The sequence below is a fragment of the Brassica napus genome, chromosome C4 (assembly GCF_020379485.1).
Source record: "Brassica napus cultivar Da-Ae chromosome C4, Da-Ae, whole genome shotgun sequence".
In the NCBI taxonomy this organism is placed as follows: Eukaryota; Viridiplantae; Streptophyta; class Magnoliopsida; order Brassicales; family Brassicaceae; genus Brassica; species Brassica napus.
The window spans coordinates 96,889-123,626 of NC_063447.1; the positions used below are offsets into that span (position 1 = coordinate 96,889).

At 36.0% G+C, this 26,738-nt stretch overlaps 2 protein-coding genes across 4 annotated transcripts; one reads left to right on the forward strand and one right to left on the reverse strand.

Annotated features, from left to right (window-relative positions):
- Window positions 1–17,953: 17,953 nt before the first annotated feature.
- Window positions 17,954–21,967, forward strand: LOC106386517. Its single transcript, XM_022698722.2, has one exon. The coding sequence runs from the start codon at window positions 17,954–17,956 to the stop codon at window positions 21,632–21,634; it is 3,681 nt and encodes a 1,226-aa protein (XP_022554443.2). The 3' UTR covers window positions 21,635–21,967.
- A 663-nt stretch (window positions 21,968–22,630) lies between these two features.
- LOC106390746 lies at window positions 22,631–24,801 on the reverse strand. Of its 3 annotated transcripts, XM_013831269.3 has the most exons (4): window positions 24,362–24,795; window positions 23,714–24,285; window positions 22,999–23,638; window positions 22,631–22,917 (listed from the first exon to the last, which is right to left on the reverse strand). In XM_013831269.3, exons 2-4 carry the CDS (start codon window positions 24,206–24,208, stop codon window positions 22,820–22,822), a joined length of 1,233 nt encoding a protein of 410 aa, XP_013686723.1. In that variant the 5' UTR covers window positions 24,209–24,285; window positions 24,362–24,795; the 3' UTR covers window positions 22,631–22,819. The 3 variants fall into 3 exon arrangements, with proteins under 3 accessions (XP_013686723.1, XP_048610899.1, XP_048610898.1); XM_048754942.1 differs by having other exon boundaries at window positions 22,631–22,911; window positions 23,714–24,801; XM_048754941.1 differs by having other exon boundaries at window positions 23,714–24,796.
- Window positions 24,802–26,738: the final 1,937 nt, after the last annotated feature.

The following is a 26,738-nucleotide window of genomic DNA, read 5'->3' on the forward strand; positions in this document are numbered from 1 at the left end:
AAACAACACTAAAGATCATAGACTTCAGTATATAGAGCATTTACCAAAAAATTCAATATTTTCGTGGGGGTTAACACATAGATTTTGAGAAAAATTCAAAAATATGAAATAATGCATAGTTGCATCATTCACTAACATATGATGAAGGTCAAAGAGGTTTGGAACCTTTGTTGTCTCCGTTTCTCTAGAGAATAGCGATTTTATAGTGGTTAGTCACCAATTTAGGGAGTATTATGAAGTTTTACATAATTAATTGACAAAAATTTAAAACGATGCCCATGTACCATGAAAGAGAGTTTAATATACATTAATACAAATGTAGTATGTGTTTAGAAATTTAAAAACAACACTAAAGATCATAGGCTTCAGTATATAGAGCATTTACCGAAAAATTCAATATTTTCGTAGGGGTTACACATAGATTTTGAGAAAATTTAAAAATATGAAAATATGTTTTAATGCATAGTTGCATCATTCACTAACATATGATGAAGGTCAAAAGAGGTTTGGAACCTTTGTTGTCTCTGTTCTCTAGAGAATAGCGATTTTATAGTGGTTAGTCACCAATTTAGGGAGTATTATGAAGTTTTACTAAATTAATTGACAAAAAATTAAAAAGATGTCCATGTACCATGAAAGAGAGTTTAATATACATTAATACAAATGTAGTATATGTGTTAGAAATTTTAAAACAACACTAAAGATCATAGGCTTCAGTATATAGAGCATTTACCAAAAAATTCAATATTTTCTTAAGGGTTAACACATAGATTTTGAGAAAAATTCAAAAATATGAAAATACTGTTTTAATGCATAGTTGCATCATTCACTAACATATGATGAAGGTCAAAGAGGTTGGAACCTTTGTTGTCTCTGTTTCTCTAGAGAATAGCGATTTTATAGTGGTTAGTCTTCCAATTTAGGAGAGTATTATGAAGTTTGCAAATTAATTGACAAAAAATAAAAAGATGTCCATGTACCATGAAAGAGAGTTTAATATACATTAATACAAATGTAGTATGTGTTTAGAAATTTTAAAACAACACTAAAGATCATAGGCTTCAGTATATAGAGCATTTACCGAAAAATTCAATATTTTCGTAGGGGTTAACACATAGATTTTGAGAAAAATTCAAAAATATGAAAATACTGTTTTAATGCATAGTTCATCATTCACTAACATATGATGAAGGTCAAAGAGGTTTGAAACCTTTGTTTCTCTGTTTCTCTAGAGAATAGCGATTTTATAGTGGTTAGTCTTCCAATTTAGGGAGTATTATGAAGTTTTACTAAATTAATTGACAAAAATTAAAACGATGCTCATGTATCATGAAAGAGAGTTTAATATACATTAATAAAATGTAGTATGTGTTTAAATTTTTAAAACAACACTAAAGATCATAGGCTTCAGTATATAGAGCATTTACCCATAACATTCAATATTTTCGTAGGAGTTTGAGAAAAATTAAAAAATATGAAAATACTGTTTTAATGCATAGTTGCATCATTCACTAGCATGTGATGAAGGTCAAAGAGGTTTGGAACCTTTGTTGTCTCCGTTTCTCTAGAGAGTAGAGATTTTATAGTGGTTAGTCCACCAATTTAGGGAGTATTATGATTTTACAAAATTAATTGACAAAAAATTAAAACGATGCTCATGTATCATGAAAGAGAGTTTAAATATATTAATACAAATTTAGTAAGTGTTTAGAAATTTTAAAACAACACTAAAGATCATAGACTTCAGTATATAGAGCATTTACCGAAAAATTCAATATTTTCGTTGGGTTAACACATAGATTTGAGAAATTTCAAAAATATGAAAATACTGTTTTAATGCATAGTTGCATCATTCACTAACATATGATGAAGGTCAAAGAGGTTTGGAACCTTTGTTGTCTTGTTTTCTAGAGAATAGCGATTTTATAGTGGTTAGTCCACCAATTTAGGGAGTATTATGAAGTTTTGCAAAATTAATTGACAAAAAATTAAAAAGATGTCCATGTACCATGAAAGAGAGTTTAATATACATTAATACAAATGTAGTATGTGTTTAGAAATTTAAAACAACACTAAAGATCATAGGCTTCAGTATATAGAGCATTTACCGAAAAATTCAATATTTTCGTAGGGGTTAACACATAGATTTGAGAAAAATTCAAAAATATGAAAATACTGTTTTAATGCATAGTTGCATCATTCACTAACATATGATGAAGGTCAAAGAGGTTTGGAACCTTTGTTGTCTTGTTTCTCTAGAGAATAGCGATTTTATAGTGGTTAGTCTTCCAATTTAGGGAGTATTATGAAGTTTTACTAAATTAATTGACAAAAAATTAAAAGATGCTCATGTATCATGAAAGAGAGTTTAATATACATTAATACAAATGTAGTATGTGTTTAAAAATTTTAAAACACCACTAAAGATCATAGACTTCAGTATATAGAGCATTAACCAAAAAATTCAATATTTTCGTAGGGGTTAACACATAGATTTTGAGAAAAATTCAAAAATATGAAATATGCATAGTTGCATCATTCACTAACATATGATGAAGGTCAAAGAGGTTTGGAACTTTGTTGTCTCCGTTTCTAGAAAATAGCGATTTTATAGTGGTTAGTCCACCAATTTAGGGAGTATTATGAAGTTTTGCTAAATTAATTGACAAAAAATTAAAACGATGCCATGTACCATGAAAGAGAGTTTAATATACATTAATACAAATGTAGTATGTGTTTAAAAATTTAAAAACAACACTAAAGATCATAGGCTTCAGTATATAGAGCATTTACGAAAAAATTCAATATTTTCTAAATATGTGTTTAATGCATAGTTGCATCATTCACACATATGATGAAGGTCAAAGAGGTTTGGAACCTTTGTTGTCTCCGTTTCTCTAGAGAATAGCGATTTTATAGTGGTTAGTCCACCAATTTAGGGAGTATTATGAAGTTTTCAAATTAATTGACAAAAAATTAAAAAGATGTCATGTACCATGAAAGAGAGTTTAATATACATTAATACAAATGTAGTATGTTTTAGAAATTTAAAAACAACACTAAAGATCATAGGCTTCAGTATATAGAGCATTTACCGAAAATTCAATATTTTCGTAGGGGTTAACACATGGACTTTGAGAAAAATTCAAAATATGAAAATACTGTTTTAATGCATAGTTGCATCATTCACTAACATATGATGAAGGTCAAAGAGGTTTGGAACCTTTGTTGTCTCGTTTCCTAGAGAATAGCGATTTTATAGTGGTTAGTCTTCCAATTTAGGGAGTATTATGAAGTTTTACTAAATTAATTGACAAAAAATTAAAACGATGCTCATGTATCATGAAAGAGAGTTTAATATACATTAATACAAATGTAGTATGTGTTTAAAATTTTAAACAACACTAAAGATCATAGGCTTCAGTATATAGAGCATTTACCCCAAAATTCAATATTTTCGTAGGGGTTAACACATAGATTTGAGAAAAATCAAAAATATGAAAATACTGTTTTAATGCATAGTTGCATCATTCACTAACATATGATGAAGGTCAAAGAGGTTTGGAACCTTTGTTGTCTCGTTTCTCTAGAGAGAATAGCGATTTATAGTGGTTAGTCTTCCAATTTAGGGGGAGTATTATGAAGTTTTGCAAAATTAATTGACAAAAATTAAAAGATGTCCATGTACCATGAAAGAGAGTTTAATATACATTAATACAAATGTAGTATGTGTTTAGAAATTTAAAAACAACACTAAAGATCATAAGCTTCAGTATATAGAGCATTTACCGAAAAATTCAATATTTTCGTAGGGGTTAACACATAGATTTGAGAAAAATTCAAAATATGAAAATACTTTTTAATGCATAGTTGCATCATTCACTAACATATGATGAAGGTCAAAGAGGTTTGGAACCTTTGTTGTCTATGTTTCTCTATTGAATAGCGATTTTATAGTAGTTATTCTTCCAATTTAGGGAGTATTATGATGTTTTGCAAACTTAATTGACAAAAAATTAAAAAGATGTCCATGTACCATGAAAGAGAGTTTAATATACATTAATACAAATGTAGTATGTGTTTAGAAATTTAAAAACAACACTAAAGATCATAGGCTTCAGTATATAGAGCATTTACCGAAAAATCAATATTTTCGTAAGGGTTAACACATAGATTTTGAGAAAAATTCAAAAATATGAAAATACTTTTTTAATGCATAGTTGCATCATTCACTAACATATGATGAAGGTCAAAGAGGTTTGGAACCTTTGTTGTCTCTGTTTCTCTAGAGAATAGCGATTTTATAGTGGTTATTCTTCCAATTTAGGGACTATTATGAAGTTTTGCAAAATTAATTGACAAAAAATTAAAAATATTTCCAAGTACCATGAAAGAGAGTTTAATATACATTAATACAAATGTAGTATGTGTTTAGAAATTTAAAAACAACACTAAAGATCATAGACTTCAGTATATAGAGCATTTACCCAAAAAATTCAATATTTTCGTGGGGGTTAACACATAGATTTTGAGAAAAATTCAAAAATATGAGATAATGCATAGTTGATCATTCACTAACATATGATGAAGGTCAAAGAGGTTAAGAACCTTTGTTGTCTCTGTTTCTCTAGAGAATAGCTATTTTATAGTGGTTAATCTTCTAATTTAGGGAGTATTAAGAAGTTTTACTAAATTAATTGACAAAAAATTAAAACGATGCTCATGTATCTTGAAAGAGAGTTTAATATACATTAATATAAATGTAGTATGTGTTTAAAAATTTAAAAACACCACTAAAGATCATAGACTTCAGTATATAGAGCATTTACCCAAAAAATTCAATATTTTCGTGGGGGTTAACACTTAGATTTTGAGAAAAATTCAAAAATATGAGATAATGCATAGTTGCATCATTCACTAACATATGATGAAGGTCAAAAAGATTTGGAACCTTTGCTGTCTCCGTTTCTCTAGAGAATAGCGATTTTATAGTGGTTAGTCCACCAATTTTGGGAGTATTATGAAGTTTTGCTAAATTAATTCACAAAAAATTAAAACGATGCTCATGTACCATGAAAGAGAGTCTAATATACATTAATACGAATGTTGTATGTGTTTAGAAATTTAAAAACAACACTAAAGATCATAGATTTCAGTATATAGAGCATTAACCGAAAAATTCAATATTTTCATAGGGGTTACAACATATATTTTGAGAAAGTTTAAAAAATATGAAAATACTGTTTTTAATGCATAGTTGCATCATTCACTAACATATGATGAAGGTCAAATAGGTTTGGAACCTTTGTTGTCTATGTTTCTATATTGAATAGCAATTTTATAGTGGTTATTCTTCCAATTTAGGGAGTATTATGAAGTTTTGCAAACTTAATTGACAAAAAAGTAAAAAAGATGTCCATGTACCATGAAAAAGAGTTTAATATACATTAATACAAATGTAGTATGTGTTTAGAAATTTGAAAACAACACTAAAGATCATAGGCTTCAGTATATAGAGAATTTACCGAAAAAATCAATATTTTCGTAAGGGTTAACACATAGACTTTGAGAAAAATTAAAAAATATGAAAATACTGTTTTAATGCATAGTTGCATCATTCACTAACATATGATGAAGGTCAAAGAGGTTTAGAACCTTTGTTGTCTCTGTTTCTCTAGAGAATAACAATTTTATAGTGGTTATTCTTCCAATTTAGGGAGTATTATGAAGTTTTGCACAATTAATTGACAAAAAATTAAAAAGATGTCCATGTACCATGAAAGAGAGTTTAATATACATTAATACAAATGTAGTATGTGTTTAGAAATTTAAAAACAACACTAAAGATCATAGGCTTCAGTATATAGAGCATTTACCGAAAAATTCAATATTTTCGTAGGGGTTAACACATAGACTTTGAGAAAAATTCAAAAATATGAAAATACTGTTTTAATGCATAGTTGCATCATTCACTAACATATGATGAAGGTCAAAGAGGTTTGGAACCTTTGTTGTCTCTGTTTCTCTAGAGAATAGCGATTTTATAGTGGTTAGTCTTCCAATTTAGGGAGTATTATGAAGTTTAACTAAACTAATTGACAAAAAATTAAAACGATGCTCATGTATCACGAAAGAGAGTTTAATATACATTAATTAAAATGTAGTATGTGTTAAATTTTTTAGAAACAACACTAAAGATCATAGGCTTCAGTATATAGAGCATTTACCCATAACATTCAATATTTTCGTAGGAGTTTGAGAAAAATTTAAAAATATGAAAATACTGTTTTAATGCATAGTTGCATCATTCACTAGCATGTGATGAAGGTCAAAGAGGTTTGGAACCTTTGTTGTCTCCGTTTCTCTAGAGAGTAGAGATTTTATAGTGGTTAGTCCACCAATTTAGGGAGTATTATGATGTTTTGCAAAATTAATTGACAAAAAACTAAAAAGATGCTCATGTATCATGAAAGAGGGTTTAATATATATTAATACAAATTTAGTAAGTGTTTAGAAATTTTAAAACAACACTAAAGATCATAGACTTCAGTATATAGAACATTAAACGAAAAATTCAATATTTTCATTGGAGTTAACACATAGATTTTGAGAAAATTTCAAAAATATGAAAATTCTGTTTTAATGCATAGTTGCATCATTCACTAACATATGATGAAGGTCAAAGAGGTTTGGAATCTTTGTTGTCTCTGTGTTTCTAGAGAATAGCGATTTTATAGTGGTTAGTCCACAAATTTAGGGAGTATTATGAAGTTTTGCAAAATTAATTGACAAAAAATTAAAAAGATGTCCATGTACCATGAAAGAGAGTTTAATATACATTAATACAAATGTAGTATGTGTTTAGAAATTTAAAAACAACACTAAAGATCATAGGCTTCAGTATATAGAGCATTTACGGAAAAATTCAATATTTTCGTAGGGGGTTATTAACACATAGACTTTGAGAAAAATTCGAAAATATGAAAATACTGTTTTAATGCATAGTTGCATCATTCACTAACATATGATGAAGGTCAAAGAGGTTTGGAACCTTTGTTGTCTCTGTTTCTCTAGAGAATAGCGATTTTATAGTGGTTAGTCTTCCAATTTAGGGAGTATTATGAAGTTTTACTAAATTAATTGACAAAAAATTAAAACGATGCTCATGTATCATGAAAGAGAGTTTAATATACATTAATACAAATGTAGTATGTGTTTAAAAATTTTAAAACAACACTAAAGATCATAGACTTCAGTATATAGAGCATTTACCCAAAAAATTCAATATTTTCGTGGGGGTTAACACAAGGAGTTTGAGAAAAAATCAAAACTATGAGATAATGCATAGTTGCATCATTCACTAACATATGATGAAGGTCAAAAAGGTTTGGAACCTTTGCTGTCTCCGTTTCTCTAGAAAATAGCGATTTTATAGTGGTTAGTCTACCAATTTAGGGAGTATTATGAAGTTTTGCTAAATTAATTGACAAAAAATTAAAACGATGCCTATGTACTATGAAAGAGAGTCTAATATACATTAATACAAATGTAGTATATGTTTAAAAATTTAAAAACAACACTAAAGATCATAGGCTACAGTATATAGAGCATTTACCGAAAAATTCAATATTTTCGTAAATATTGTTTTAATGCGTAGTTGCAATATTCACTAGCATGTGATGAAGGTCAAAGAGGATTGAAACCTTTGTTGTCTCCGTTTCTCTAGAGAATAGCGATTTTATAGTGGCTAGTCCACAAATTTATGGAGTATTATGATGTTTTTCAAAATTAATTGACAAAAAATTAAAAAGATGCTCATGTATCATGAAAGAGAGTTTAATATACATTAATGAAAAATTAGAAAGTGTTTTGAAATTTTAAAACAACACTAAAGATCATAAACTTCAGTATATAGAGCATTAACCGAAAAATTCAATATTTTTATAGGAATTAACACATAGATTTTGAGAAAATTTCAAAAATATGAAAATACTGTTTTAATGCATAGTTGCATCATTCACTAACATATGATGAAGGTCAAAGAGGTTTGGAACCTTTGTTGTCTCTGTTTCTCTAGAAAATAGCGATTTTATAGTGGTTAGTCTTCCAATTTAGGGAGTATTATGAAGTTTAACTAAACTAATTGAAAAAAATTAAAACGATGCTCATGTATCATGAAAGAGAGTTTAATATACTTTTATACAAATGTAGTATGTGTTTAGAAATTTAAAAACAGCACTAAAGATCATAGGCTTCAGTATATAGAGTATTTACAGAAAAATTCAATATTTTCGTAGGGGTTAACACATATATTTTGAGAAAATTTAAAAAATATGAAAATACTGTTTTAATGCATAGTTGCATCATTCACTAACATATGATGAAGGTCAACGAGGTTTGGAACCTTTGTTGTCTATGTTTCTCTATTGAATAGCGATTTTATAGTGGTTATTCTTCCAATTTAGGGAGTATTATGAAGTTTTGCAAACTTAATTAACAAAAAAATAAAAAGATGTCCATGTACCTTGAAAGAGAGTTTAATATACATTAATACAAATGTAGTATGTGTTAAGAAATTTAAAAACAACACTAAAGATCATAGGCTTCAGTATATAGAGCATTTACCGAAAAATTTAATATTTTCGTAAGGGTTAACACATAGACTTTGAGAAAAATTCAAAAATATGAAAATACTGTTTTAATGCATAGTTGCATCATTCACTAACATATGATGAAGGTCAAAGAGGTTTGGAACCTTTGTTGTCTCTGTTTCTCTAGAGAATAACGATTTTATAGTGGTTATTCTTCCAATTTAGGGAGTATTATGAAGTTTTACAAAATTAATTGACAAAAAATTAAAAAGATGTCCATGTACCATGAAAGAGAGTTTAATATACATTAATACAAATGTAGTATGTGTTTAGAAATTTAAAAACAACACTAAAGATCATAGGCTTCAGTATATAGAGCATTTACCGAAAAATTCAATATTTTCGTAGGGGTTAACACATAGACTTTGAGAAAAATTCAAAAATATGAAAATACTGTTTTAATGCATAGTTCCATCATTCACTAACATATGATGAAGGTCAAAGAGGTTTAGAACCTTTGTTGTCTCTGTTTCTCTAGAGAATAGCGATTTTATAGTGGTTAGTCTTCAAATTTATGGAGTATTATGAAGTTTAACTAAACTAATTGACAAAAAATAAAAACGATGCTCATGTATCATGAAAGAGAGTTTAATATACATTAATTAAAATGTAGTATGTGTTTAAAATTTTTAAAACAACACTAAAGATCATAGGCTTCAGTATATAGAGCATTTACCCATAACATTCAATATTTTCGTAGGGGTTAACAAATAGATTTTGAAAAAAATTTAAAAATATGAAAATACTGTTTTAATGCATAGTTGCATCATTCACTAACATATGATGAAGGTCAAAGAGGTTTGGAACCTTTGTTGTCTCCGTTTCTCTAGAGAATAGTGATTTTATAGTGGTTAGTCCACCAATTTAGGGAGTATTATGATGTTTTGGAAAATTAATTGACAAAAAATTAAAAAGATGCTCATGTATCATGAAAGAGAGTTTAATATACATTAATACAAATTTAGTAAGTGTTTAGAAATTTTAAAACAACACTAAAGATCATAGACTTCAGTATATAGAGCATTAACCGAAAAATTCAATATTTTTAAAACAACACATATATTTTGAGAAATTTTCAAAAATATGAAAATACTGTTTTAATGCATAGTTGCATCATTCACTAACATATGATGAAGGTCAAAGAGATTTGGAACCTTTGTTGTCTCTGTTTCTCTAGAGAATAGCGATTTTATAGTGGTTATTCTTCCAATTTAGGGAGTATTATGAAGTTTTGCAAAATTAATTGACAAAATATTAAAAAGATGTCCATGTACCATGAAAGAGAGTTTAATACACATTAATACAAATATAGCATGTTTTTAGAAATTTAAAAACAACACTAAAGATCATAAGCTTCAGTATATAGAGCATTTACTGAAAAATTCAATATTTTCGTAGGGGTTTACACATAGACTTTGAGAAAAATTCAAAAATATGAAATTAATGTTTTAATGAATAGTTGCATAATTCACTAACATATAATGAAGGTCAAAGAGGTTTGGAACCTTTGTTGTCTATGTTTCTCCAGAGAATAGCGATTTTATAGTGGTAGTCTTCCAATTTAGGGAGTATTATGAAGTTTTATTAAATTAATTGACAAAAAATTAAAACGATGCTCATGTATCATGAAAGAGAGTTTAATATACATTAATACAAATGTTGTATGTGTTTAAAAATTTTAAAACAACACTAAAGATCATATACTTCAGTATATAGAGCATTTACCCAAAAAAATTCAATATTTTCGTGTGGGTTAACACATAGATTTTGAGAAAAATTCAAAAATATGAGATAATGCATATTTGCATCATTCTCAAACATATGATGAAGGTTATAGAGGTTTAGAACCTTTGATGTCTCCGTTTCTCTAGAGAAAAGCGATATTATAGCGGTTAGTCCACCAATTTAAGGAGTATTATGTAGTTTTACTAAATTAATTGACAAAAAAATTAAAATGATGCCCATGTACCATGAAAGAGAATTTAATATACATTAATACAAATGTAGTATGTGTTTAGAAATTTAAAAACAACACTAAAGATCATAGGCTTCAGTATATAGAGCATTTACCCATAACATTCAATATTTTCGTAGGGGTTAACACATAGATTTTGAGAAAAATTTAAAATTATGAAAATACTATTTTAATGCATAGTTGCATCATTCACTAGCATGTGATGAAGGTCAAAGAGGTTTCAAACCTTTGTTGTCTCTGTTTCTTTAGAGAATAGTGATTTTATAGTGTTTAGTCCACCAATTTATGGAGTATTATGATGTTTTGCAAAATTAATTGACAAAAAATTAAAAAGATGCTCATGTATCATGATAGAGAGTTTAATATACATTAATACAAATTTAGTAAGTGTTTAGAAATTTTAAAACAACACTAAAGATCATAGACTTCAGTATATAGAGCATTAACCGAAAAATTCAATATTTTCATAGGGGTTAACACATATGTTTTGAAAAAATTTCGAAAATATGAAAATACTGTTTTAATGCATAGTTGCATCATTCACTAACATATGATGAAGGTCAAAGAGGTTTGGAACCTTTGTTGTCTCTGTTTCTCTAGAGAATAGAGATTTTATAGTGGTTATTCTTCCAATTTAGTGAGTATTACGAATTTTTGCAAATTTAATTGACAAAAAAATAAAGGATGTCCATGTACCGAGTTTAATATACATTAATAGAAATATAGTATGTATTTTTGAAATTTAAAAACAACACTAAAGATCATAGGCTTCAGTATATAGAGCATTTACTGAAAAATTCAATATTTTCGTAGGGGTTAACACATAGACTTTGAGAAAAATTCAAAAATATGAAAGTACTGTTTTAATGCATAGTTGCATAATTCACTAACATATGATGAAGGTCAAAGAGGTTTGGAACCTTTGTTGTCTATGTTTCTCTAGAGAATAGCGATTTTATAGTGGTTAGTCTTCCAATTTAGGGAGTATTATGAAGTTTTACTAAATTAATTGACAAAAAATTAAAACGATGCTCATGTATCATGAAAGAGAGTTTAATATACATTAATACAAATGTTGTATGTGTTTAAAAATTTTAAAACAACACTAAAGAACATATACTTCAGTATATAGAGCATTTACCCAAAAAAATCAATATTTTCGTGTGGGTTAACACATAGATTTTGAGAAAAATTCAAAAATATGAGATAATGCATATTTGCATCATTCACTAACATATGATGAAGGTCATAGAGGTTTGGAACCTTTGCTGTCTCCGTTTCTCTAGAGAATAGCGATTTTATAGTGGTTAGTCCACCAATTTAGGGAGTATTGTGTAGTTTTGCTAAATTAATTGACAAAAATATTAAAATGATGCCCATGTACCATGAAAGAGAGTTTAATATACATTAATAAAAATGTAGTATGTGTTTAGAAATTTAAAAACAACACTAAAGATCATAGGCTTCAGTATATAGAGCATTTACCGAAAAATTCAATATTTTCGTAGGGGGGTTAACACATAGATTTTGAGAAAAAAACAAAAATATGAAAATATTGTTTTAATGCGTAGTTGCATCATTCACTAGCATGTGATGAAGGTCAAAGAGGTTTGGAACCTTTGTTGTCTCCGTTTCTCTAGAGAATAGCGATATTATAGTGGTTAGTCAACAAATTTAGGGAGTATTATGAAGTTTTGCAAAATTAATTGACAAAAAATTAAAAAGATGTCCATGTACCATGAAAGAGAGTTTAATATACATTAATACAAATGTAGTATGTGTTTAGAAATTTAAAAACAACACTAAAGATCATAGGCTTCAGTATACAGAGCATTTACCCAAAAATTCAATATTTTCGTAGGGGTTAACACGTAGACTTTGAGAAAATTTAAAAATATGAAAATACTGTTTTAATGCATAGTTCCATCATTCACTAACATATGATGAAGGTCAAAGAGGTTTAGAACCTTTGTTGTCTCTGTTTGCTTGAGAATAGCGATTTTATAGCGGTTAGTCTTCCAATTTAGGGAGTATTTTGAAGTTTAACTAAATTAATTGACAAAAAATTAAAACGATTCTCATGTATCATGAAAGAGAGTTTAATATACATTAATTCAAATTTAGTAAGTGTTTAGAAATTTTAAAACAATACTAAAGATCATAGACTTCAGTATATAGAGCAATAACCGAAAAATTCAATATTTTCATAGGGGTTAACACATATATTTTGAGAAAATTTCAAAAATATGAAAATACTGTTTTAATGCATAGTTGCATCATTCACTAACATATGATGAAGGTCAAAGAGGTTTGGAACCTTTGTTGTCTCTGTTTCTCTAGGAATAGCGATTTTATAGTGGTTATTCTTCCAATTTAGGGAGTATTATGAAGTTTTGCAAAATTAATTGACAAAAAATTAAAAAGATGTCCATGTATCATGAAAGAGAGTTTAATATACATTAATACAAATATAGTATGTGTTTAGAAATTTAAAAACAACACTAAAGATCATAGGCTTCAGTATATAGAGCATTTACTGAAAAATTTAATATTTTCGTAGGGGTTAACACATAGACTTTGAGAAAAATTTAAAAATATGACAGTACTGTTTTAATGAATAGTTGCATAATTCACTAACATATGATGAAGGTCAAAGAGGTTTGGAACCTTTGTTGTCTCTGTTTCTCTAGAAAATAGCGATTTTATAGTGGTTAGTCTTCCAATTTAGGGAGTATTATGAAGTTTTACTAAATTAATTGACAAAAAATTAAAACGATGCTCATGTATCATGAAAAAGAGTTTAATATACATTAATACAAATGTTGTATGTGTTTAAAAATTTTAAAACAACACTAAAGATCATATACTTCAGTATACAGAGAATTTACCCAAAAAAATTCAATATTTTCTTAGGGGTTAACACATAGATTTTGAGAAAAATTCAAAAATATGAGATAATGCATATTTGCATCATTCACTAACAAATGATGAAGGTCAAAGAGGTTTGGAACCTTTGCTGTCTCCGTTTCTCAAGAGAATAGCGATTTTATAGTGGTTAGTCCACCAATTTAGGGAGTATTATGTAGTTTTGCTAAATTAATTGACAAAAAATTAAAATGATGCCCATGTACCATGAAAGAGAGTTTAATATACATTAATAAAAATTTAGTATCTGTTTAGAAATTTAAAAACAACACTAAAGATCATAGGCTTCAGTATATAGAGCATTTACCGAAAAATTCAATATTTTCGTAGGGGTTACACATAGATTTTGAGAAAAAAACAAAAATATGAAAATATTGTTTTAATGCGTAGTTGCATCATTCACTAGCATGTGATAAAGGTCAAAGAGTTTTGGAACCTTTGTTGTCTCTGTTTCTCTAGAGGATAGCGATTTTATAGTGGTTAGTCCACAAATTTAGGGAGTATTATGAAGTTTAGCAAAACTAATTGACAAAAAATTAAAAAGATGTCCATGTACCATGAAAGAGAGTTTAATATACATTAATACAAATGTAGTATGTGTTTAGAAATTTAAAAACAATACTAAAGATCATAGGCTTCAGTATATAGAGCATTTACCGAAAAATTTAATATTTTCGTAGGGGTTAACACATAGACTTTGGGAAAAATTCAAAAATATGAAAATATTGTTTTAATGCATATTTCCATCATTTACTAACATATGATGAAGATCAAAGAGGTTTAGAACCTTTGTTGTCTCTGTTTCCTAGAGAATATCGATTTTATAGTGGTTAGTCTTCCAATTTAGGGAGTATTATGAAGTTTAACTAAATTAATTGACAAAAAATTAAAACGATTCTCATGTATCATGAAAGAGAGTTTAATATACATTAATTCAAATGCAGTATGTGTTTAAAATTTTTAAAACAACACTAAAGATCATAGGCTTCAGTATATAGAGCATTTACCCATAACATTCAATATTTTCGTAGGGGTTAACACATAGATTTTGAGAAAAAAATTTAAAATATGAAAATACTGTTTTAATGCATAGTTGCATCATTCACTAGCATGTGATGAAGGTCAAAGAGGTTTGGATCCTTTGTTGTCTCCGTTTGTCTAGAGAATAGTGATTTTATAGTGGTTAGTGTTGGACCCGAATATGACCCTCAGGTGAGGTACCGATAAGTGTGAGCTAGCATGTGGGTTGCGATAAGCCCATCATAACAAAGGGAGCTGAAAGCCGAGCTGACGACTGGACCTGGGAGACATCATAGCAGAGGTCACGACAGAAAGTGAGCTAACACCTTAAGAGACTCGGTCAAGAGGAGCCTAAAGCGAGTTCCGTAATTGAAGCCGAATATCTCGGAGAACAGTTGAAGAGCTGCCAACGAAACCTAGACTATATAAAGACGGAGAAGATAAAAGACAAGCCATCTCTTTACCATATATCAACTTTTGTACTAGATTAAAAGCATTACGTATTCTTTAGTAATCATCTCAAGATACATTCCTTTGTATTCATCATCTTTCAACTCATCAATAAAATCATATTCATTCTTCAAGTTTATTTACGGGATTCAGCCCACGATTCTCATTCATCTCTCTTGACCTAACCTAAATCTAAGAAGTGAAACCTTGTCTCTCACAATTGGCGCCGTCTGTGGGGACAAATAATCGAATCCCTTTCTCTAAAGCTTAAAGGATGAATCCATTAGACGGAACGAATCCATCTAACCCCGATCAATCGAACCAGAGCAATAGCTCACCGAATCGCACTGCTCCGGGGGCAAATAACCCGAGAGCCTCCGGAGGGACCAACTCTGGGTCCTCAGCCCTCAATAACCCATCGCATCAATCCGCTCCGAACCAAACGGAAGATCAGCTTTCTGAGATCCGTCGGATGATGCTCCAGTTAGTGGACAAAGCTCAAGAGACCGAGCGAACGGTGCAACAGTTAGCCGAACGGCAGCAACAGTTCGAAGAGATAACCAGATCTCAATCCGCAACGACCCAACCGTCCGTCCACCAGGGAAGAGGAGTCACTTTCCATGAACGGTTAGCTGACCCTTCCTTCCCTAGAGAGCGCCTGAACTTCTCCCCTGATAGCCCAGGTGCAGAAGGGCAGGAACCTGCTTTCCAAACGCCTCGCGCTAGGACAGCTCCTGCGTTTACCCCTCCTATCACCAGCACCATGGGGAGCAATGTAGCTACAACTAGCTCCATGCCTGATCGAAACACCGGTGGGAGCACCCGTTTGCCTCCACCGCCACCTCCTTCCGGGTCTGGAGCAGGAACCAACATACCGTCCGGGGCCAGAACATCAGCTTCAGTGTTTCAAGCTAGGGTTTCAACCCCAAGCACAGACGAATACCAAAGGACGGATGCTGATCCTGCAGCTCTCCGCACTAACCTCGCTCGGAGCCTAAGGACCAATGAGCGACCTATTTCGCCAGCTAGCTGGGAAGACGACCGAGCTCGGTCTCACCAGGAACCTGCTCGCCGAGTATCTGATAATGACCCAAATGTCCTTCCCTTCGAGGGACCTGACGCAATTCGCAGGTACATGGAGCGAACCCACGCAGCTCTCCAGAAATTGGGAGCTCAAGTTCACAAGGTAACGAGCTCAGCTCCCGAAATCGAGAGCTTAATTGAGGAGACTCGTGGAACTCCGTTCACCGATAGAATTGCCAACTCTTACATAAGAGATACTCGAAAAATTAAGATTCCTGAATACGATGGGAACGCAGACCCAAAGGCCTATTTAAGAGCCTTCCGATTAGCTATCGTTAAAGCTCACTTCACAAAGGAAGAGTGTGATGCAGGATATTGCAGAACATTTGCCGAAAACCTGATCGGAACAGCTCTCGAATGGTTCTCCAGCCTCGAGCCGAACTCTATAGACAGTTTCGATCAATTGGCTAACGCCTTTATGAAGCAATATTCAACTCACATCCTGAAACAAGCGTCTGAGGCTGACCTCTGGAAGATCAGACAAGGACTGGGAGACTCACTGCGAGTCTACATCGAAAAGTTCAGAGCAGTAAGAACTAAACTCTCGAATCCCAACGATCAGGTAGCCATTGAGGCTCTTAGGAGAGGTCTCTGGTATAAATCAGGTTTCTTCTCGGAGCTAACGCTAAATCCCCCTCCAACTATCGATGACGCCCTCCATAAGGCCTCTAGATACATTACCTTGGAGGAGGAAATGGCAGCATTAGATAAGCTCCACAGAAAACCCCAGAGTCACCCGAAAGGCGAAGCCTCCGATGGAAAGGGACCTCACAAAAGAGGTAGCTCCCGAAATAATCAGACCCAGGGAGAACATTCTTACGTAGTCGAGGAAGACAAGGAAGAAAAACCTGTCGCCGCGACAGCTAAAGCCCCCTGGTCCAAAGGTTATGACGAGAGCAAACATTGCTCTTACCACGATCGAAAGGGACATTCAACCGAAGAATGTTGGGACCTCCAACGACAACTGGCTGCTAAATTCGCAGCCGGAGAAATAAAAGATGTGGACCTCAAAAAGCCACAACCTTATCAGAAGAGAGGTCCCAGAGATAGCTCTCCAAAACGCGAGAGGTCACCTGAAAAAGAAACAGACTCACCACCCCCAGCTCCCAAAAAGAGAGTCGATATGATCCTTGGAAAGTTTCCACAAGGAAAAAGCCTACAAATCGAGGCCCTCTTGAGTAAACCACCTCCCCAATCGAGCCCTGGCTCAAGGATCGATTACATCCTTGGAGGGTCCGATGTGTGTCAAGACTCCGTTAACTCTATTAAAAGTCACGTACGGAAAGCTGTGTCAAACACTCAGTCCAAACCGACCAAGCCTGAGTCTAACACTAAGATCTCTTTCTGGGAGAGTGAGACATTAGACCTCGATAGACCTCATGACGATGCCCTTGTCATAACATTAAATATAGCAGGGTACGAGGTACCTAAGCTCATGATCGACACCGGAAGCTCCGTCGATCTTATTTTCTACAACGCACTAAAGGGAATGGAAATAGACGACTACGAAATTGTCGACCAGAAATCCAACCTCGTAGGTTTCTCAGGTGAAACAGCCACCTCATTGGGAACAATTAAGCTCCCAATTATAGCTGGCGGAGTCATGAAAATGACCAACTTCATAGTTGTCGACAAACCATCCCCTTTCCACGCAATCCTCGGAAGGCCTTGGATTCATAAGATGAAAGCAGTAGCTTCAACTTATCACCAATGCGTGAAATTTCCAACAACCAACGGAATAGCTACCATACACGGTAGCCAAAAGATTTCAAGGATCTGTTACCTGGGAGGATTCGAGATCATAAAAGAATCCCCCCAATAGCAATTACAGATCCAGGAGAGTCGCGAAATGCAACGAAATATCCGAGGTCCCCCTAAGAACCTCACCGAAAAAGTTAGCATCGACGACTCAAATCCTGAGAAACAGGTGAGCATCGGATCCGAGCTACCTCTCGAAACCAAAAAGGAGCTCGTCGAATTCCTAAAACAGAATATCAAAACCTTTGCATGGACCACCAGCGACATGAAAGGCATAGATGCAAATGTCACCACTCATAAGCTCAATGTAGACCCTACTTTTAAACCGATCAAACAGAAACGTCGTAAGCTAGGTCTAGAAAAAGCCCAAGCTGTCAACGACGAGGTCGATCGACTAACAAAGGCCGGGTCCATCCGAGAGGTACAATACCCCGATTGGCTAGCTAACCCAGTGGTAGTAAAAAAGAAGAATGGGAAATGGAGAATCTGTGTAGACTTCACCGATTTAAACAAAGCCTGTCCTAAGGACAGCTTCCCGTTACCTCATATCGATCGTTTGGTCGAAGCAACGGCTGGACACCAGCTCTTGTCCTTTATGGATGCCTTTTCAGGATATAACCAGATTATGATGGATCCTGAGGATCAAGAGAAAACCGCATTCATAACTGAACGAGGAACCTATTGTTACAAGGTCATGCCGTTTGGTTTGAAAAACGCGGGAGCTACCTATCAAAGGTTAGTAAATAAAATGTTCGCTGGACAACTCGGAAAAACCATGGAAGTCTACATCGACGACATGTTAGTCAAATCCTCAAAGGGGGAGGACCACATCTCCCATCTAAGAGAATGTTTCGAAATCCTCAACAAATACGACATGAAGCTAAACCCAGCTAAGTGTACCTTCGGAGTACCTTCCGGCGAATTCCTAGGTTACCTCGTAACCGAAAGAGGCATCGAAGCCAACCCGAAACAAATAGCGACATTCCTGGAAATGCCATCACCTAAAACGACCAGAGAGGTACAAAGATTGACCGGACGGATCGCAGCACTAAATCGATTCATCTCCAGGTCCACCGATAAATGCCTTCCATTCTATAAACTTCTGAAAAATAATAAGAAGTTCTTATGGGATGAAAAGTGCGAAGAAGCCTTCAAACAGCTGAAGGCTTACCTCTCGGAACCTCCGATACTATCCAAACCTGTAGTAGGAGAACCACTGTACCTGTACCTCGCCGTGTCGGCAGCTGCAGTCAGCGGAGTGCTAGTACGAGAGGAACAAAACGAACAGAGACCTGTCTATTATACTAGCAAAAGCTTAATAGACGCCGAGACGAGATATCCCACCATGGAAAAACTAGCCCTAGCAGTCGTGACAGCTGCCAGGAAGCTGCGACCTTATTTCCAATCGCACTCGATCATCGTAATGACCTCACAACCATTACGGACGATTCTGCATAGCCCTAGCCAATCCGGACGATTAGCAAAATGGGCTATAGAGCTCAGCGAGTACGACATCGAGTACAGACCCCGAGCAGCAGCAAAAGCTCAGGTCCTCGCCGATTTCGTTATTGAGCTAGCATCCGAACATCTAGACCAGGAAACAGAGGTTCCGAAATGGAGCCTATACGTGGACGGAGCCTCGTCAAGGCAAGGCTCCGGTGTCGGTTTAAGACTAACCTCCTCAGCCGGAGAAACCATCGAACAATCCTATAGACTTGGATTTAACGCTTCCAACAACGAGGCCGAGTACGAAGCACTAATCGCTGGATTAAAGCTCGCCCTGAGCCTCGGAATTCGGGAGCTAAACGCCTACAGCGACTCGCAGCTGGTAGCTAGCCAGTTTCACGGGGAATACGAAACAAGGGACGAAAGAATGGGGGCATACCTCGAGGTCGTCCTAAACCTCACAAAGCAGTTTGACAAGTTCGAGCTAACGAGGATCCCACGAGGGGAGAACTCCTCAGCAGACGCGCTCGCCGCATTAGCTTCCACATCCGACCCTCTCGTAAAACGAATTATACCCGTGGAAGGAATCGAGAAGCCAAGTATCGACATAGCTACCAAGGCTGAGATGGATAGCAAACCAAAGGAAAAAATAGAGGATAACAGCCTCCCGACGGTAGCTACCCAAGTTTTCACGACATTCTGGTTCCCGAAAACTAGAACACGCAGCTTTAGAAAGCACACCTCCAGGAAAGCAACCCAGAACCCGGAAAACAACGACAAAAGTGAAGGTACTCACCGAAGTTCAGACTCCCTAGAGCCTAACTCTACGAGTACCTCCGGGGGCACCATCCAGACCTCGGAGCCACTTGTCTATAAAGTCCAAACAAGAAGCCGCACCGCTCTTAAAAACGCATCTAGGAACGCTACACAAACCACAGGGGATAACGAGGAAATTGGAGATATTCCTCAGAACCCAGAACCTACTCCAACGAATATCTCCGGGGGCACCACGGCACCAGGTCCCGAACAGGAATCTCCCTCCTCTCTTCACAACAAAGTTGTAGGGAGAGAAGACTGGAGAATACCGATCATGGATTACATCCTAGAGGGAAAAATTCCACCCAACAAGTGGGAGGCTCGAAAACTCAAAGCTTTAGCAGCAAGATACTGTATAATCGAGTCAGCCCTCCACAAACGAAGTGTCTCCGGACCTTACCTAAAATGCGTTCACGGCCTAGTAGCTATGAAACTCATGAAGGAAATGCACGACGGTTCCTGTGGAAACCATTCCGGAGGCAGAGCCTTAGCCATCCGAATAAAAAGACAAGGCTACTTCTGGCCTACCATTATCGCAGATTGTGAGGTCTACTCCTCATCGTGCGACAAATGCCAAAGGCATGCACCGATCATACACCAACCAGCGGAAAAGCTGTCTAACATATCAGCTCCCTACCCATTCATGAGGTGGTCTATGGACATTATAGGTCCATTAGTACCTTCAGGGAAAGGAAAGAAGTTACTAAACCTCCTGGTCCTAACCGACTACTTCACGAAATGGATTGAAGCTGAAGCTTTCCAACAAATAAACAGATTCGAGGTCGAAGGATTTGTTTGGAAAAACATCGTATGCAGGCATGGCGTCCCATACGAAATCGTAACCGACAATGGAGGACAGTTCATATCCCACGACTTCAAAAGTTTCTGCGATAAATGGAACATCCGCCTCACCTTCTCATCACCTCGGCGACCTCAAGGGAACGGACAGGCGGAGGCTGCCAACAAATCAGTTTTAGCAAACCTCAAGAAACGCCTAGGAGCCCAAAAGGAGCTTTGGTCGGAAAAACTACCCGAAGTACTATGGGCCTGCCGAACCACCCCACGAAAAGCTACAGAGGAAACTCCCTTCTCCTTAGCTTATGGGATGGAAGCTGTCGTCCCAGCAGAAACCACCGCAGGTAGCCTCAGACGGGAGCTCTGCACCTCAAATCCCGCAGCTAATAACCAGCTCCTGATGGATAGCCTCGACTTGATCGAGGAAAGACGAGACCAAGCCTTGCTTCGCATTCAAAATTATCAGCAAGCAATGGCACGACACTACAATTCCAAAGTAAGGCCCCGACAGTTCGCCGTAGGGGACCTAGTGCTTAGGAAAGTGTTCGAAGGAACAAAGGAACCGGGAGCTGGAAAGTTAGGAACCAACTGGGAAGGACCCTACCGAATTATCCACATAGTACGACCCGGAGTTTACAAACTCCAGAAGGTACGAACCGGGGTACCTGAAATCCGATCGTGGAATGCCACGAACCTCAAAAGATACTATCATTAGGTACCTAAAACCCCTGAACTACGTTTGGCTTGATCCCTTGACTGGGTACGTAGGCAACTCCGTCATGAGTGCAGCCCCAACCTCTTCTCACCAACCTCCTCACCTAAGCCAAAGGGGCAGGTGTTACCAAGAACACTTAGCCTAAAAATAGTTACTGTGTAAATAATCTGAATCATGTATTCTCTGATATCTGATATTAATAAAACGATTGATTCAGTTTCATAAACATCAAAGGTCTTAAAACCCTCCAAGAAAATTTAGGTCCCCCTAAATCGGGACCTAAGCTCAACAATCTCGAATACATTCAGGTCCCTGAAAACCTGAACCTAAGGTCTTAAAAAAATCCTTAATACACCCAAAGGTCTTAAAATCCTTAATAAACCAAGGTCTTAAAATCCTTAACAATCAAAGGTCCTAAAATCCTTAACATAAAAGGTCTTAAAATCCTTAACAATCAGCAAGGTCCTAAAATCCTTAACAAACTAAGGTCTTAAAATCCTTAACAATCAGCAAGGTCCTAAAATCCTTAACAAAACTAAAAATCCTTAACAATCAACAAGGTCCTAAAATCCTTAAAATCCTTAACAATCACCAGGTCCTAAAATCTAATCAAAACCAAAAGGTCTTGAAACCCTTATCAAAATCGAAAGGTCTTAAAATCCTAAAGAATCAGGAAAATCCCGAAATTCCTCAATTCCATCCGTTAAACTTCAAAGGCCTCGAAGTCCTTCGAATTAACTCAGGTCCCTATGAATCTAAATCCAGGTTCCTACGAACCTGAACAACCAGGTCCCAGAACCTTTCGAATCGGACTCAGGTCCCCGAGCTAAAATCAAGAACTTCTCTTTAAGGTTATCACGACCGAATATCCATTAAGCTAAATGCTTATCATAAATTAAGACTAAAGGTCCTAATCCGACTCAACGATGACAGCACACAACTCATCTGAGATTCGCAATCACTATGATTAAATGAAACGAGGTTAAGTTCAAAAACTTAAAACAGAAATAATAGCCACGATTTAAACATAAGAAAGGGTTTAAAAGCCTCCCCAGGCTATTGAAATCCAGCAAGTGTTAAGGTTTAAAGGCCTCCTCAGGCACTAAGTCATAATGCATAACGAAACAAAGCCCTTAGGCCGAAGTCTTAAAAACACAAAACATAAAGCTAAAAGAGCCGTAGCTCTCAATCTTCCTTCTCTTCCTGAATCGGATCACCAGCACCGGCAGGAACTCCCTCATCGACCACATTGCCATCACCTCCTATTGCTGCCTCGACTGGAGCTAAGTCAGGAGCCATCAAACCCAAATTAGAGCCATACTCCCCAGAAAAGGATGGATTAAACATGTTAATCTCGAAAGTACCTGAACTCTCCGAGATCTGGGGAAGAGGAAGCTTGCTGACCGAGAAGTCAGAGACTTGAGCCTTCTCATACGCAGTTGTCGCTTCTGGTAATAAGGCCACCAATTGGTTGTACTCCTCTTCAACGCTTTGGATCTTGTTGTTCAGCATATCCTTCAAGAGGTCGGCATTAGCTTGGAGCTCCTGAGCGTACACCAAGGCGTTGACCTCATCTTTCTTCCTAGCAAACTTCTCCTTAACACAGACCAGGATCTTGCCGTAAGCTTCGGCGACTTCTTTCTTCCCTTCCCTGACAGCCAGCTTGACTTCAGCTTCCTTGTTCTTCTGGCTATCCTGGGATGAGGCAATGAGCTCACGTACTTGATGCTCAGCTATCTTTCGAGCAGCCTCCAAATCATTGATCCTCCTGCTCTTCACCTGGATATCGAGCTTTTGACTCTCGATCTCTCCTTGCTGAGCATCGGCCTTCGAGCCTAGCCTCGTCACTTCGGCTTCGAGTTCAGAAATTCGAACCCGGGCTTGGTCAAGATCGGCTTTGGCTGCCTTAACCATCTCGGTAACCTCAGCAAGTTCACCAGCATTGGGGGCAGCACACAGAGCATTCTCAAACCTGAGCTGGGCCCTGTTAACAGCCCCAGCCAACTGCAATAAATCCAAAAAAAATATATATCATCGTCTCCAAAGAATGTAAACAAAGAACAGATAGAGATCACGTACCTGACCCATACAGTGGGCAATATCGAGATACTCATCTCGGTTAGTCAGGTCCTTGAGCGCTGGAAGGGGACATCCCACGCTCTTCAGGTGCCTCATTATCGCAGCTAGGCCCCAAGAGTCGTCCAGGATCGACCCAGGCTTCGAATGGGTAAAGCTCCACCCAACAGTCCCTCCTCTAGAGGACGAGGAAGAAGAACGGGTGGGAGCTCCGCCCTGATCGGTCCTGGGCCTCTTGTGTCTCGACGGCTCGACCTCAGAGGTACCCTTCGGAGCCTGGTAGTCAGCCTCCGGCACCTGGACCTCAGGGAGAGGAGCAGCATCCTGAGCTACAACCTCAGTTGGAGTAGTCTCGACAACAGGTTTGGATCCTCCGTCGTCCAAAACTTCCTTCATTGAGATAAGGAACGATCCTCCTTGGTTCCTGTCGCTTCCACGAGAAGCACTGGCAGCTTTAGAGGGGTTACCCCTAGAACGGAATGATGGTCGCAGAGTCATGTCACCTGGCTGAGACTTTTCAGTTCCCGAAGCACTAGCACCAGTTGAGATCGATACAACTGAATCGCCTGCCGAAACTGGAACAATGGAAATCCTTAAGTTTAAAAACTTCAAAGCGATAAAATCATTAAAAAGGTTCGAACAAGAACTTACTCTCAAGGTTCTCAGCAGGAATGGGATCTTGGAAAGAGGCGTTGTAGGTATCTGGGAATCTGGCTGCACTTATTCGAGAAGTGGTGTAGGCTACCCAGGTACAGGGACTCTGCTGCAACTTGCGGTATAGAGCCCTGGTGAGCTTGGTAGAGAGCTTCGGAGGATCTTCGATTTCTGCAAGTAAATCAGAGCAAAAAGGTTACTCGGCCATAAATGAATAAAACGGAAAAAGCATATCCCTAGAATTCCTAACCAGATGGATTAGTCCAAGTGACCCTAAGGTTCCGACCCACAGGAACCGTCGAAGGATCAACTTTAACGTAAAAATACTTCTTCCTCCAGTCATCATCACTACTAGAGAATCTGAAGATAACATGATTGGGACGACTAGGGAGGTAGTAGGTCCCGGTACCACCCTCCTTAGAGGCGCTTTCCTTCAGGGAAAAGAGGCTCATAAGTTCGGTAAGACTGACGCTAACCCCCTCCTCTTTGGACCTAGTGATAAAGCCGTTTATCACCCGGATAACCGAGGGACAGAGTTGGGAAAGGGCTAACTGATAATGATCTAGTAGATCAAGCAGTAGGGTCGGAAGAGGAAATCTCAAGTGAGACTTGGAGATGTACTTCTCATGGCAACAGAACCAACCCTCCGGAGCGGTCTCGGGGGTTTCGTCGGAATTACAGGCACGGCCAAGCTCCTTTTGGCGAGAGCTTGAACCATGAGGTTAACCACGTCTTGATTTTTCAGCAACGAAGGCGAGTGAGGACTGCTCCCACTAGAATCGTCTTTCTTCTTCCGTTTAGAAACTCTGGTCGCGATTGCCTCCCTGGCTGTCTTTTTCCCCTTCCTCATCTTGGCTCCGACTTCTTGCTTAACTTTCAGTAGTTTAGCTCCAGAAGCAGAGGGAGGCATCCCGGATTCCCCGGAACCTTCTTTCGGATGATCCATAGTATGGGAAGGTTAAGGAGAAAATCGATTGCAAGGTTTGGGAGAGAATTTGCAGAGAAAAGTAACGAGGAAGATAAAAAAAAATCGCAGTAAAATAAAGAGAGAGGAGAGAAGTTACCTTGAAAACCGAACGGAGGCGTGGAGAAAGTGGGAGGCTAGCAGTTAATGTTCACCGCTTTATATCCCATCACCTCTCGAGATTCGGAAAAGTCATTTCAAACCCTCTCCATCTGAACCGTAGATTCTGCCAAACGTAATAAAGACCGTTAGATCGAGTAAGCTGAATCTAAATAGGATAAGAACTAATCATTATCTTAACGAAAAGATAAGATCGATAGCTAGATTCTAGCTTCCGAGACAAAGGATTTTATTCGGAAGCTGGGGGCAACTGTTGGACCCGAATATGACCCTCAGGTGAGGTACCGATAAGCGTGAGCTAGCATGTGGGTTGCGATAAGCCCATCATAACAAAGGGAGCTGAAAGCCGAGCTGACGACTGGACCTGGGAGACATCATAGCAGAGGTCACGACAGAAAGTGAGCTAACACCTTAAGAGACTCGGTCAAGAGGAGCCTAAAGCGAGTTCCGTAATTGAAGCCGAATATCTCGGAGAACAGTTGAAGAGCTGCCAACGAAACCTAGACTATATAAAGACGGAGAAGATAAAAGACAAGCCATCTCTTTTCCATATATCAACTTTTGTACTAGATTAAAAGCATTACGTATTCTTTAGCAATCATCTCAAGATACATTCCTTTGTATTCATCATCTTTCAACTCATCAATAAAATCATATTCATTCTTCAAGTTTATTTACGGGATTCAGCCCACGATTCTCATTCATCTCTCTTGACCTAACCTAAATCTAAGAAGTGAAACCTTGTCTCTCACAGTTAGTCCACCAATTTAGAGAGTATTATGATGTTTTGCAAAATTAATTGACAAAAAATTAAAAAGATGCTCATGTATCATGAAAGAGAGTTTAATATACATTAATACAAATTTAGTAAGTGTTTAGAAATTTTAAAACAACACTAAAGATCATAGACTTCAGTATATAGAGCATTAACCGAAAAATTCAATATTTTCATAGGGGTGTTAACACATATATTTTGAGAAAATTTCAAAAATATGAAAATACTGTTTTAATGCATAGTTACATCATTCACTAACATATGATGAAGGTCAAAGAGGTTTGGAACCTTTGTTGTCTCTGTTTCTCTAGAGAATAGCGATTTTATAGTGGTTATTCTTCCAATTTAGGGAGTATTATGAAGTTTTGCAAAATTAATTGACAAAAAATTAAAAAGATATCCATGTACCATGAAAGAGAGTTTAATATACATTAATACAAATATAGTATGTGTTTATAAATTTAAAAACAACACTAAAGATCATAGGCTTCAGTATATAGAGCATTTACTGAAAA

What these genes read in the sequence shown, in the direction of transcription:
- LOC106386517 (XM_022698722.2), top strand. Translation starts at nt 17,954, where the DNA reads ATGCAACGAAATATCCGAGGTCCCCCTAAGAACCTCACCGAAAAAGTT.
- LOC106390746 (XM_048754941.1), bottom strand. Translation starts at nt 24,208, where the DNA reads ATGACTCTGCGACCATCATTCCGTTCTAGGGGTAACCCCTCTAAAGCT. An exon ending in TTGCCCACTGTATGGGTCAG is followed by an intron (nt 23,639 to 23,713) that starts GTACGTGATCTC and finishes GATTTATTGCAG; the next exon opens with TTGGCTGGGGCTGTTAACAG. An exon ending in CCAGATCTCGGAGAGTTCAG is followed by an intron (nt 22,918 to 22,998) that starts GTACTTTCGAGA and finishes CTCCTGACTTAG; the next exon opens with CTCCAGTCGAGGCAGCAATA.